At 35.5% G+C, this 15,316-nt stretch overlaps 1 protein-coding gene across 1 annotated transcript; it reads left to right on the top strand.

Annotated features, from left to right (window-relative positions):
* The first annotated feature begins 452 nt into the window (after positions 1-452).
* On the top strand, positions 453-1,817 carry PDHA2 (pyruvate dehydrogenase E1 subunit alpha 2). Its single transcript, XM_082727623.1, has one exon. The coding sequence runs from the start codon at positions 532-534 to the stop codon at positions 1,705-1,707; it is 1,176 nt and encodes a 391-aa protein (XP_082583749.1). The 5' UTR covers positions 453-531; the 3' UTR covers positions 1,708-1,817.
* The last annotated feature ends 13,499 nt before the right edge of the window (positions 1,818-15,316 follow it).

The raw sequence follows: 15,316 nt of genomic DNA, 5'->3' as shown, positions 1-15,316 counted from the left end.
GGAGGAGAAGCAGACTCCGGGCAGAGCAGGAAGCCAGAGGCAGATTCCAACTGGATCCCAGGACCTTACAGACGCTTAACCAACTGAACCAAGCAGGCATCCTATTTAAAAGACTTCAAATACTGTTAAGAATATCTTTTACCTAACCTGTCAGAACCTTTGTGTGCCTTAGGGAACTGCCTTTGCTCCTCTATTCCATTGTTAACAGGGTCAGGACCATTGCTATAGTGTTTAACGGGTATTGTGTTTTAGCAATGAATATGGCACTCCTTAGGATTGGGATGTTGTCCAACCAAGTCTTTCAGGAAACGAAGCGACCTTATTCTTAATTACAGTTGGAAGGCGCTGTAAAAATCATTCCGTCAGGGTTGGCCGCCCCGTGACTCGGCCTGGAGTGACGTGGCCTTTGTCACCGGCGCGGTCATTGTGTCGCGGAGAGCGTTCTGGCTTAGAAGGAGGCTCCGGAGGGGACGTGCGCAGCTTGGTGTCTGGGCAGCTGAGAGGCGCAGCGATCACCCTGGTCCACGCTCCATGAAGAAGATGCTCACCGCCGCGGTCTCCCGCGTGTGGTCTGGGGTGGCCCAGAAGCCCGCTAGCAGAGTGCTCGTGGCATCCTGTAACTTTTCAAAAGATGCTACATTTGAAATTAAGAAATGTGACCTTTATCGATTAGAAGAGGGTCCCCCTGACACAACAGTGCTCACCCGGGAGGATGGGCTTAAATACTACAGGATGATGCAGACTATTCGCAGAATGGAATTGAAGGCCGATCAGCTGTATAAACAAAAGTTCATTCGTGGGTTCTGTCACTTGTGCGATGGTCAGGAAGCTTGCTGCGTGGGCCTGGAGGCTGGGATAAATCCCACGGATCATGTCATCACATCCTACAGGGCTCATGGCTTGTGCTATACTCGCGGACTTTCTGTCCGATCAATTCTCGCAGAGCTCACAGGACGGAAGGGAGGCTGTGCTAAAGGAAAGGGAGGGTCTATGCATATGTATGCAAAGAACTTCTATGGGGGCAACGGCATCGTTGGCGCCCAGGGACCCCTAGGAGCTGGTGTCGCCCTGGCCTGTAAATATAAGGGCAAAAATGAGGTCTGTTTGACTCTCTACGGGGATGGTGCTGCGAATCAGGGCCAGATAGCCGAAGCTTACAATATGGCCGCTTTGTGGAAATTACCTTGTGTTTTCATCTGTGAGAATAACCTTTATGGAATGGGCACCTCTGCCGAGAGAGCAGCAGCCAGCACTGATTACTACAAGAGAGGAAATTTTATCCCTGGACTAAGGGTGGATGGAATGGATGTTCTATGTGTTCGGGAGGCAACTAGGTTTGCAGCTGACTACTGCAGATCTGAAAAGGGGCCCATAGTGATGGAGCTGCTGACATACCGTTATCATGGACATAGCATGAGTGACCCTGGAGTGAGTTATCGTACACGACAAGAAATTCAGAATGTAAGAAGTAAGAGTGATCCTATTATGCTCCTCAAAAATAGAATGGTAGACAGTAAGCTTGCCACCATTGAAGAATTCAAGGAAATTGATGTGGAAGTGAGGAAAGAAATTGACGATGCAGTCCACTTTGCTACAACTGATCCTGAACCAGCTTTGGAGGAATTAGGTCATCACATCTACTGCGATAATCCACCTTTTGAAGTTCGTGGTACAAGTCAGTGGATCAAGTTTAAGTCTCTCCCTTAAAGGGAGACTTTATAAATTTATTTTTAGTCCTTCAAAGGAATGTTCATGGTCCACTCTGGGAAACTGCATGACTAATTTTGTTAAGCAGGAATAAAACCCATTAAATAAAAGTCCTGTAAACTTTTATTAAAATAGAGATCAGTAAGAGGTTATTAAAAGAGATTAAAAGAGAACATTGACAAATGTACATTCAATTACAAGGGATATTTCACTTGTACAGTATTGTGTTTAAAGAACTCAACAGTTAATCATTTACTGTTACTAAAAGGTAAACTGAGGCACATTAAAATTTTCAAGAGTTTGAGCATGCAGGGATTGGAATCAGGCAATGCCAAACCAAAGATGATTAGAAGTGCTCTGGCAACAGGAGCTAGGGAAGGCATTTTTATAGGGAAGCAAAGCCAGGAAATTATTTTGTTGGCTATAACTCTCAGCTGTTGCCAAGAAAACCTAACTACCTGTTTGTGATTGCTTTATTCTTATGTTTCATTTTCTCAATTTGAGTGCATTGACTCTTGCTTAGGTTTTGGTTTATTTACGCAAGATAACCTATAAGAGGCAGAAAGAGTTTCAAGCCACACCCAGCTATCAGGCTCCCTACTGCTATGCAATTTACTATAGTTTGCTTGAATTAGCCTACTATGGCCTACTATGATAGTGTGCCTGTACACACATATGCACGCATATTCAATATTGATACTGAAGCCAGCAAACACTATTTCCCAATGAAACATGATATACAACAAGGTGAGGTGCAGGGTGGAGATTTCTTCATGTTGTACTTTAGTGCAATGTTTTTAGCATACCAATACAAAAGAAAAAAAAAAGAATCTAAGGGAAAACGCATTTTGCTTTACCCTTCAAGTTAAAGCTATTTATTTTTTAATCGTACTATCATGTGCTCCATATTTTAAAGAACTTGGTGAATTTCAGACTGGAAAATGAAGAGGTATGGTGATATCAAAAGGGATAAACCAAAGAAGTGATATGACTAAAAAGTTCAGTGCTTGCTTTGGTGGCACATATTCTCAAATTAATAAAAAGTTGAAAGTAAAAGCTGCCTTGGCCAGAACTGAACATTCACAGATCATTTTTTCAAAGGAAAATCTAATCTGGATCATCCAGGTTTGCTTTTCTCTATAATCCAGTACCATGTCAATTAGCAAGATATGATTTTGTGAAAGCATTTTTACTTGGTTTGATTTGAGTAATGACCAAAAGTCCTATTGAATATGATGTTCACTGTATCTTGTTTCTCTGAGATAGTCTTATTGAAATCAGATATCAGACTCTGCCTGTGATCTAAGAAATAGTTTGTAGAAAACATCGAAAGAATCAGCTATTCAAAGTTAAAACACATCAAAGAAAAAAAATAACTATGCATCATGATAGGTGTTAAGTAGACTTATTGTGGTGATCCTTTCATAATATATACATATATCCACTTTAGGGTACAGGTTGAAACGACACCTCCTCCTACTTCCCCGCCATCTTGTCTCTCCTATATACATATATCCAATCATTTATTGTATACCTGAAACTAATATCATCCTATATTTCAATTATATCTCAATTTGTAAAAAAGTTAATTTTTTTTTTTTTTTTTTACTGTACAACACCTACTTCTACAAATAAAAGCTAAATACTTTCTAAGAACTCTACAAGAAAATCAAAGCTTAGAGACCTTGAATGTATGAATATATGTACACATGTGTGCAGGCTTAATCTCCATGTTTAAACAAGACAACCTCAGAAAACAGAGAAGAGTGTTGATTGGTTATAAATCAAGAATATTACCAGCCAATATATTTTGTGTATGCTGCTTCAATTCAGAGGTACCTTGATTCGATCCTTTCCATTAAAAACAAGTATTTCATATTACCTTCAAAATAATCACATATTTTGTAAGACAAATCATTCTTCTACTCTTTATTTACTTCAACATATTTGTTTCCATAAACTTATAAGTGGAAGATCTTCAAAACATTCTCTCTATATACTATATAGAAATTTTTAAAGTTTGCTTATATTATGGATTATTTTAATACCAGTAAAAATTAAGCTGCAAATAATTGGTTAGAGATGCATCCATCACAAAACCAAGATACACAGATAATTCATTTCAGGAAAAAAATCCAATCTTGCTATACTAAAATTATAAAGTACATTTGTCACAATATACATTATCAAATTCCATTAAAGCAGGGAATTTACAATGTTTTCTATATAAAAATATCCCAAGCTTTTGTGTGTATATTTAGTAACTATAAGCTTATCACCAATTGTGCACAATCTTGGAATGATATAAAAAAGAAAAATCCAAAATAACCCCCAAAAAACCCAAGAACAAAAACAAAAATTCCTGTTGTTTTCAGTTAGGTCAAACAATAAATAATAGTAATTACTTACCAAGCTATAAATCAGAGAGGTGTAGAAATGCAGCAGCTAGATTTCATTTCCTATCTACAATATGACAAAACTTAGTTTTTTTTTTTTCACCCATTAGGCGGCCTAATAAGCCATGATGATCATAAGAAAAATTTTACTGTGGCAACAATACTAGAATACCTGGGAGAAGAAAGAATTCATAATATCTTCATCTTTATTATACTCTATAAAGGTAAAGGATTGTGTGAATATCTGTGGAGTAAAATGAGAAAGGAAGGAGGTTAAGAAAAACATATGAAGGGGTGTCTGGGTGGCTTAGTTGGTTAAGCATCTGGCTTCAGCTCAGGTCATAATACCAGGGTTCTGGAATCAAACCCTGAGTCAGGCTTCCTGGTCAGAGGACAGCCTGCTTCTGCCTCTCCCACTGCCCTTCTCCCTGGTTGTGCTTTCTCTCGATCTGTCAAATAAATACATAAAAAATCTTAAAAGAAAAGAAAAGAAAATATATGAAGAGAATACTTTAGTACATAAGAACTGCATTTACTTAAGCATTTGATATTCCTGCCAATCTAGTGCACAAAAAAACAGAGAAGATATTAGTGAAACTCAGCCTGATAATTTATGTGTGGGAAAGAGGTAGCTTTTAAAAATTGAAATATAAGTTACATACCATCCGTCTTTTAAAGGTATACAATCCAGTGATTTTAGAATGTTCACAAAATTATGTAACCATTATCACTACCTAATTCCAGAATATTTTCATCGTCCCAAGAAAAAACCCATACCCATTATCAGTTACTCCTCATTCCCTATCTCTTCATCCATTAGAAAGTAATAATCCACTTTTGGTGTCTGGACTTGGGTATTCTTCACGTTTTATATAAGTCATAAAATACATGCTCTTTTGTGTCTGCTTTCACTGAGCCTAAGGTTTTCCAATTGTTGCGATAGCATACATTGATACTCTTTTTTATGACTGAACAACATTCCATTTTATCAATCCATTCATCATTTGAAGGACATTTGGATTTTTTCCACTTTTCTGTTATGAATAATAAAAGCTCATGTTGATGAGAAAAAGTTCCCTCCTTTCCTTATAAAGACAAGTACAACAGAAATTTTAAACGCATTAGGCGAAGGCAACAGAATTCTTATGCTATAATCTCAATTAGAGAAAATAATTTGAAGACATATAACATTTTCAGCTTGAATATTTATCAACTTCCATAATCTATTCTTTTTTTTTTTTTGAGATTTTATTTATTTGACAGATGGAGATCACAGAGAAGCAGGCAGAGAGAGAGGAGGAAGCAGGCTCCCTGCTGAGCAGAGAGCCCGATATGGGGCTCAATCCCAGGACCCTGGGATCATGACCTGTGCTGAAGGCAGAGGCTTTAACCCACTGAGCCACCCAGGTGCCCCTATAATCTATTCTAATTAGATATTGATTTAACAGACTTTAGTTTTTAGAACAATTTTAGAGTTACAGAAAAATCGAGAACAATGTACCGATTTCCCATATGCCTTATACCCAGTTTCCCTTATTACTAGCATCTCCTAATACTATGTGGTAAAGAAAGGGTTATTTCAGTAGGCCTAAGTGTCTCAAAACCTGCACGTCCCAGAGAAAGATGTGCATACTCCTGAGAGATAACTTCTGAACCCCTGGAATATTCTGCCTGATAAGAATGTTTTTGTATGCTTAAGACCTTGGGCCATGCTGTACTAGTTTGTCCAGATAAGTTTATCTTAATAATATGTTCCCATGTTATTCCACTGAGACGAGATAACTGGAAGCTTATGCCTAGTTTCTCTTAGAATTTTCTCCATGTGTCTTTTACCTTTGGTGATTTAGATTTGTATCTTTTCACTATCATAAATAGCCATAAGTATAACAAAAAAATCAAGTTTTTTTTTTAAATTTTTTATTTTTTATAAACATATATTTTTATCCCCAGGGGTACACGTCTGTGAATCACCAGGTTTACACACTTCACAGCACTCACCAAAGCACATACCCTCCCCAATGTCCATAATCCCACCCTCTTCTCCCAAACCCCCTCCCCCCAGCAACCCTCAGTTTGTTTTGTGAGATTAAGAGTCACTTATGGTTTGTCTCCCTCCCAATCACATCTTGTTTCATTTTTTTAATGATACATAATATAACCTTATATATAGAAGAGTAGTCTCAGAAATACTAGATTGCTAGTTCAGGATCACATAGCTATTGATCAGAGTTTTTTTTTTTTTTTTTGCTAGGCTGCTTTGGAGTGCAAGACAATATGCTTTGCGTTTTACGTATATTATCTCACTTAATGTTTGCAATATCCACACAATATAAGTATTTTAATCTTCACTTAGAGAAGAGGAAATTAAAACTCAAAATAAATTTCTCAATTTCACAATTTATATATGATGGAGACTGGATTCAAAACCAGGCAACAAAGTCCATATTTTGAAAAGTACATTTTTGTACTGCTTTTAAATCATTGCTTCTAATAATACTTAACCAAGCAATAGGTAAAAAACAACAAAACAAACAAACAAAAAACCCAACCAAACACATTAATAAGTGAATGAATGGAATTAAACTAAAACCAAGGGATTTTATCAATTACTTTAATATGAATTCAGATTTTTAGGCTTAGTACAGAAACACAAAAATAAAAATAGAGAGGGAAACAGATACAGAGAATAGAAATTAAGGCAGATTAAAGATAGTCACATAGGACACCTGGGTGTCTCAGTCTGTTGAGTGTTGGACTCGGTTTTGGCTCAGGTCATGTTCTCAGGGTTGTGAGATCAAGCCCTACATTGGCCCCACACTTAGCACGAAGCCTGCTAAAGATTCTCTCTCTCCTTAAAAAAGAAAAGAAAAGAAAAAAGAGACCCATTCTCTCCCTCTCTCTCTGCCTCTCCCTCACTGCTTTCAGCGCTTTTTCTCTCTCTCTCAAAAAAAAAAAAAAAAAAAAAAGATTTTCACAAAGTCACAGATTCTGTGATATTCTTCTCATCCCATTGAGTAGGGGGTCTATTCCTTCCCCTTGGATATATCACTGCAGAGGTCCACAATTTAGAAGTAGCAAGAGGGGGAGAGATGTGTCTCCAATAGAAATAAGGCTAGAAACAAAATTAAAACTGTTCAGCATGTATTTTCCTACCATCTGTGGCTGGTTTTGAGATGAACTAAAGTAACTGCAATGTTGGATTTTGAATAAGTCATAGTAAAACAACCACAGGTCAAGCAACACACTGAAGGGTATAGTTGCAATTTCACTGCCTGAGGCTTGTCTTGAATCCAGATGGAAGTTTTTCAGTTGATCAGTGAGTATCAGGCCTTGATGAGTCAAAGCCAGCACTTGAAATGCCAAGGTAATGTGTGAGCAAGTCGTTGGGAGTTCAAAGCTATTCATGTCTCCTCTATTCAAGTAGTAGAGAGAAATCCAAGCTGCTGGGGGCTCAGGATTATAGAACCTGAGATGCAAACCTGGAATGAGGTCAGGAACTGGGCCAAATCAGTAGATATAGAAATGGAGAGAGACAAAAGACTAAAGGAGAGGCCAGGGGATTGGGGTAGAAATATGTGACATATACAGACAAGGGAACTAGAAGCAATAAGTGTGCATATTGATGAACTCTGTATTATCATGGAAATTAACATCTATTGGATGAATTGAATCTGTAGCATCTCATGTACTGATAGGCTGTTTAGAACCTAATGCATCTTATTTAGTATCACTGGGTCTTAAAGCAGCCCTGCCTTTATATGACAGGGAAATAAATTATAGTGAGGACTTTTGTGTCATTGAAGTCTAGGTTCAAGTCATGGCCTAGCTGCTGATAAGAAATGGTACCTTGAGAAAGTGACTTAACTCTTTACCTCCACTTCCTCTGTAATACTACTGATCCATGTGACTTTTATAAAGCTTAAATGAAGAACAGGAAATGAAGTAACATCTAACTAAGTTCCAGGTACACCTAAGATGATCAATAAATAAAATTTCTGAACCATAGGAAGAGAGAACTGTTCACTGAGAAAAAGGACAAAATTTTGAAGACTATCTCATCTGAAAGCAACAAAAAGTGTCTTCAATTTTATCGAAGTAGCTAGGTGTAAAGATTGCAAAGCTAATGACATGAGGATATATTTTCACAAATTCAGCCAGCCTTTGTTTTCTCGTAACCTTCTCTTAACTAGTAATCCTTGGGCAGCATTTGATACAATAAGTAGTTTTGAAGTGCCAGCAAGGTTGGAAAGAAGATGATGATGTAGTAATGAAATTCCCCAGTTTGCTGCCAAATCATGTTCAGGATCGGGGTCTTTGGGTATTCCAATTACACTAAAACATGGTGCAGATACTACTTTGTTAGACTTAGATCTGGGGAATTCAGACTTTTCCATTGTATTATAGATGACTATGGATATTCGCAGACTAGCAATTCCTTCAAAAGTAGCCCCACTCTTTTTGTTGTAGATTCCTTTAAAGGAATGTTCCAAAATATTAATAATAACAATGATCTGACGAGGCCTGAAACAAAAATCCAGCCCAAACTCTCCATTCAATTAGTATTACAATTTTTTCTCATTGACTTCATTCATGTCTATTTGGTCCATGAGGCTGATTTATACAGCAAATAACAAAGAAGAGAGCTCTCCGTACTGGAATTTGAGAAAGAGAGATGGAAATTTTCTGCCAAGTTTATGCACAGAAAAGAACACAATCAAATTAGGAAATGCTGGAGAGCAACAGAGACAGTTCATACAATACTTTCCTTTTGACAGGCCAATAAATACTCAGGCTGAATAATTTACCAAAAGAAAAAGAGCCCACTCAAACCTCATGACCTTTTGAACAATGAGCAAGAGTTCAATTATCCACAAATGTTCTAGTAGAAGGCAGCTTTCCAGGCTGCAGTGTTATTTCAGCGGTCATACATTAGAATTAGTAGAAGGAGAATATTGCCTTTGTAGTTTCTGTGTCCTGCTATAGTTTCTGTTACCTTCTTCTACAAAACCTACGGACACATGAAGTAACACTTTGCCAAAAAAATAACAAAAAAAAAAGTAAGAGGAAGCAATTATTTTAATAATGTTTCTGGCGAGTGTGAGCTATTAGATTTCACTGGAACAGTTTATCTGCACATTACCAGAGTGATATTGTCACTTTAGAAAGTATATAATTTGCTTCCATTAGAGGCTGAGAGTCACTTGCCAACAGGGCCCAGAGAATTTCTCCACCACGGTCCATGTGGGCTGCCTGTTACAGAGTGAGCAGCTCATCTCTTTCGTGGGATACGCCAAGGTTCCTAGAATGGGAGAGCTTTTTCCATCACTGATATCTTATAAGATCCTACAGCTTCCCTTAGACAAAAGGCTGTAGAAGTCATATGGAATATCACATATTCTGCAACCAAAGCACTTAGAGCCTACTAGCAGTATGAAAGCGCATTATGAACTTAATTCTTGTGGAGGAGACTTATTTATTGTGATTGAAATTTAAAGTCAAAAAGCTCTCCTCGGTTCTCTCATTTTTTTTTTTTAATAATCTTGTTAACTCTTTATGTGTTTCCTGTATCTTTCTGAATTGTTAAGATTAGAACCAAGATCCCTACAAAAATAAAACTGGCAGGTCTAAAAATTGTAGATACACAGATTCTGTATTTTGACAGGGAGGGATTTCTTATTTACACACTAAATTGTGTTAACCGAGGAAAAAGAGCTGAATTCTTTTTTTTTTTTTTTTTAAGATTTCATTTATTTATTGGACAGACAGAGATCACAAATCACAAGTATGCAGGGAGACAGGCAGAGAGAAAGGAGGAAGCAGGCTGTCCGCAGAACAGAGCCCAATGCGAGGCTCGATCCCAGGACCCTGGGATCACGACCCGAGCCGAAGGCAGAGGCTTCAACCCACTGATCCACCCAGGCACCCCAAGAGCTGAATTCTTATTAGAGCCGAATCAACTAGATTTTCAAACATTCCTGAGGTCTGATGCAACTGAAGTTGTGTTTTTGCTTGTTTTTGTTTTTCTGTCTGTGTGGTCTTGGAAGAGTTAAGTGCTTTCCAAATCATTTGTCACTAGTCTGTAAGAAGGGAAATATCAAATGTCACCATAAGGGTATAAAAAGTCGTAAGACTGACCTTCTGGTAGCACTGTGAGGATTCGAAATAGCACATAGGAAGTCCTTAGTGCTTGGCACACATGAGGTACTCCAAACGGCAGTTATGTTTTCTCTTTCCCTTCCCTTCTCCTTCTCCTTCATCTCCTATTTTATATTACGTGCTGACTTTTCTTACATATCCTTACAGAAAAACACTCCTGTCTCTTCCCTTTCACAAATGTCATTTAGATTTTGAATCTATCATTCTAAAAGCTTCATCATGATTTTTTATTCAGTGATTCCAGAAACTCACCAAGCATTGGTCTTACTGCATTACACAGGTCATCGGTGGACAATTTAAATGTCACCTGGTCTATAAATTGAGTTTACTGCCTATGTAGTGTAGGCCATGAGTTGCTAGGAGTGTGGCTTGCCTACCTTCATTATTTAGACCATTTATCCACTTTGAGCTGTCCTAGTTTCTAAAAACCTTATCACATTCTCTCTTGTCAAATTTTAGTGCAAAGTGTAGCACTTGTCAGAAAGATGCTATTAGTATGTAACCTTCCAAATCTCTGTGAAATGCGATGAACCTTACATATATGGGCTAATTTAGAAAAAATTGTCATATGCACAATGAGCTTTACATGCACATCAATGTTTCCTTTGAGAATAAATTTGTTCTCCTTATTTCTTAATAAGGAATTTTTTAGTGCTAGTCAAACATATTAAGAAGCAGGTGGCAACATTCTGTCAAATTAAAGGAGCAGCAGTACAAACACTCTATTTATTAACATTATTCATAAAGTTTCTATTGTAAACAGCACTAAACTACTTACTATTCACCATAAGGGTATAAAAAGCGCATTGGAGCTTCAAAATCAATGACATGTTGCCCTCTGCCCAATGCTGCTCTTTGGCAAAGAGAGAAGAAGCTGTTTCTCAAACTCAGCATGCCATTTTTTAATTCACACTTAAATTTCCACTTGAGGAAGCAAGCCAAAACAAACTAGTCCTCCCTGAGATGCACCCTGGGAAGAAGTGCCCTCCCAACTTTAATAATTATCTGAGAAGAGTCTTTCTCCCACTCCCCTTTCCATCTGAATAGGAGTTGCTTATTAGGACCTACTTGTTTTCTATTCTTCTATTTGCATAATGCACAGATGTCAATCTGCTGGCTCTATTCTTTCCCACAGAATTAGAGTCTTTGTTTGCTGAGTAAGTTGTTTTCTCTTTGCAGCTACAATTAGGGATACAATATATAAAAGTTGTAAGATTTAAACAACTATCAGCATTTATTGATTTTTTAAACAACTGTCAGCCCTTAGATTGAGAGATAGATATTATATTTCTGTTAATCAGATCTTGATTCAAGACTGCTTCTTCTTTTGTAAATTTACCTATTTGCATGACTGCAAAACACTATGCACATTTGGAAATCTCTATTTAAACATAGGATGGCTTGAGGATATGTAAACAGCTGTTACTGTTGCCTGACTCATTACATGTCATCTTTTAAAGCATACTACTGTAAATAGAAATACGTCATTATTAGGTTACCAGAGCTGGGTAATAAAAATTAGAAACTATGGTTTTATAACTACTACAAATAACTTCTCAGTGATTATATGGATATTTAATTGGATTTATTTTCCCTTCTCCATCTGACATTCTGTATAATTCAACTTAATTCTTCAAATACCAAATCTATTTTGTATCATTAATTGTTTTGGCATTTCCTTTTCCTCAATTTCCAAGAAGGTATTTTTCAGAAAAGGATGGTACACAAGGCCGCAGCACTACAAGTGAAAGAGATACATGTTTGAATCACACAGAATTCCAAAGACAACCAAATATAATTTTACTGCATGGATATAGTAGAATTGAGGAAAAATACTTCTTATCAGGATATTCATCTAACAATAGTACTTTAGGAAGTAAAATATTTAGAAAACAAAATGTCAATAGCATGCAGTGAAAATTTATTCACAAGCATTTCTCTCAAATGGGATTTTTCTGGAGTTTTATTACATTTAAATTTTTCTCTGCTCTTTCAATTTGGGTTATATGTGGTGTAGATTCGTTCACCCAGCAGTTGATGATTAGTTTTTGAACAGTGAAGTGCATGCAAAATTTACTGCATTTGTTCATCTTTGTAACAATTTTGGACGAGGTTCTTGGAAATGTAAGTCAAAATTTACACCCATATGTCATAGCATGGTCTTGTAAATATAGTTAAATAATAGTGAACATAAATTCTTAAGTAAGGTGCATTTTTTTGGTCAAGATTTAGAACTTGTTTAATTCATTTTTAGAATAAATTTTATTTTAATGTCTAGAAAATATAACTTGAATTGTTACCTAAAGAAAAAAGAGGTCTCTGGTAGTAAACACATGCAATCACTTTTATGGTTTCCATTTTTCTGGAAAGTGGCAAATATATACAAGAAGCAAGCAAATCATAATGTTGCATCATCTTTCCACTTTTTATATATGTTAATCATTTATACACACAAATGATATAGAAATCTGGGTTGATAAGGCTCTATTATGATTAGGGAGTATTAGAACAGCTATGTCTTACCAAGAAAATTCTCTTGATTTCTATCTTATGACTGATCAGTTATGATTTTCATGACCCTCCAGAATCTTGAACTGAAAATTTCTAAGGCCTCTTGGAAGAGATGTAGTATTCAAACCAGTATAGGTAACATAACTGTAGTCACAGGATTTAAAAAAAAAAAAAGTGGTAGGTTTGACTAAATCCAATTTCTGCTTTCCTTTGTTTAACTATGAATAAACTAAAGTTAATTATAAGAAATATTATATAAGAACCAAGCAAAACAAGTGTATTTATTATCCTCAGCACGGAACACATGAGAGTAAATAAAGCAAATATATAGTTACAAGAAGAGGGAGAAAAATGGATTTGTAGATTAGAAAATGAAAAATTACTCTTAGGTAAAACCGTCTTTCTCCACCTTACTTTCACTAAAGAGTTCCATAGAGGAACTGAGAATAGATTTCTTTTTCTTCCTTTATTGATAAAGATACATATTGTTTAAATAGATGAAAGAGAGAATCACAGAAAAGAATGCCTAAGGCTATTTTATTTTAACCATCATTAGTATGTAGTAGTACCGGAGGCAACTCAGCAAACCACATGCTAGAAAATCATGTCTGGAAACTCATATTGCCTTTTTGACATAAGGATTTTAAACTATTCTTCCAATTCAGTAATTATCATTGGTAGTAAATGTTATTGATTTAAATTAGACTTCCCTCCATACTGATATGAATAAATGTTTGAATAAGCAAAGAAATAAACAAACAATAAAGAATAGACACATCTTCCAAGCAGAAAAAGTATAAGTAATCTTCCGTAGGTGTCTACTTTCAAGTAGGTAGAGCAAAACTCCCAAATTCTTCAATACAGGTTATGCACAGTAACTTCTTTCAAAATAGTGGAGGGTGGAAATAAGGAAGTGTAGTAACTCAATAATGGAGAAACATGACAAATACCACCTAATTCAAGTGAACAAGGTCAACATCAACAATAATCAATCTTGTTGAGAGTATATGCCCCTGATATGCTGTGATGGAAATGGCTCTTCAACCTCATGGTCTTTTCCCCAAAACATGTAAGTCCAGTCTAATTATGAGAAAGGCATTAAATATTTATTGAGGGATGCTATACAAAATGTCTGATTAGTACTCCCCAAACCTATCAAAGTCATCCAAAACAAGGAATGTCAGAGAACCAACCAAGAGGAGATTACAGAAACAGGATGGCTAGTAATATGGAATCCTCAATGGGATCCAAGAACAGGAAACGAACATAAAAACTAAGGAAATCTGAATAAAAATATAAACATGAGCATATAAATAAAAATCTGAATAAAGTATAATCATGAGTTAATAATGTTTCAGTATGATTCATGGTGAGCATAGTAATGTAAGATACTAACAATACATATTAATATGTATTAATATTGATTTATTATGTACCATATCAATGGAAGATATTAACAATAAGGGAACTTGGGTGTGAGGTATATGGAAACTTTCTATACCATCTCTGCTTTCTTTTTATAAATTTAAGACTGTCTATGAAATTTATTAAAGATTACCAAAGGAATTCTAGAATAACTTAAAAAATAAATTGATTTTTATTTAAAAGATTTTAAAAATAAGATTTCTTATAAAAAATAAGATTTCTTATAAAACTTCAAATCAAAAATGCGTTTTAGTATTTAATTAATGTGCCCCAATATTTATTCATGACACCATGCCTTACATTATTTTAGGTGTTAAGACAGAGGCAACATCATCAAATTCAAAAAGATTGTTATAAAGAAGAAGAGGAAAATGCCAACTAACTAGAATTTTAGGATATTAAATGGTTTTAAGATATTGCAAGTTAATTAAAGCTTTATAGAAATTAATGCTTATTAATGCCAAAATCACTTGCTCATATCCCATCTTTTTTAGAAAGGAATTATGTTAATTTTGGATATAATGATAAATAATTCTAATACTTTGTATCAGTAGTTGATTCAAGCTAATTATGACTTACCATCCAACCTGATTTCACTTCTTTATTTGATTGGATGCAATAGTATGAATTTTGAATAAAGAAAAAATTAAACATTCAAAATATTTAATCTTTCATTTACTCTGCAAGACACATGTTACTCTTTCAGTCTAAGTATCAATATTGTAGAGAGTGCTCTCTTTTCTTAAATGCAAGTTTAATTATTTTAAATATTCTGGCCCAGTTAGCTCCTTAGTAGTCTGTGCTACTGCACTGATAAATACCACAAAGTGTGTAACTATCATTCCTGTGTGTTCAGATGATGGATTTGCTAAATTGAGTATTTTATTTTTATAAGAATTTTATATTGATAACATGTAGCATGGAATTTTTTCAATACTATTTTTTTTAAATTTTTTATTTTTTATAAACATATTTTTAGCATGGAATTTTTTAAAGTACATTAACAGGAGACATTTTAAGTGAAATGAGAATTTCATTCTCAGTGAAAACAGAGATGAAACTTATTTATGTTTTTAAAAGAAGCTGAGTAAATCATAGTCCAAAAAAGCAAATGGCATTAA

The sequence above is a fragment of the Mustela nivalis genome, assembly GCF_964662115.1.
Source record: "Mustela nivalis genome assembly, chromosome: 4".
NCBI lineage: Eukaryota > Metazoa > Chordata > Mammalia > Carnivora > Mustelidae > Mustela > Mustela nivalis.
Note: the sequence above shows the minus strand (reverse complement) of the source record. Positions and strands in the feature narration are given on the sequence as shown.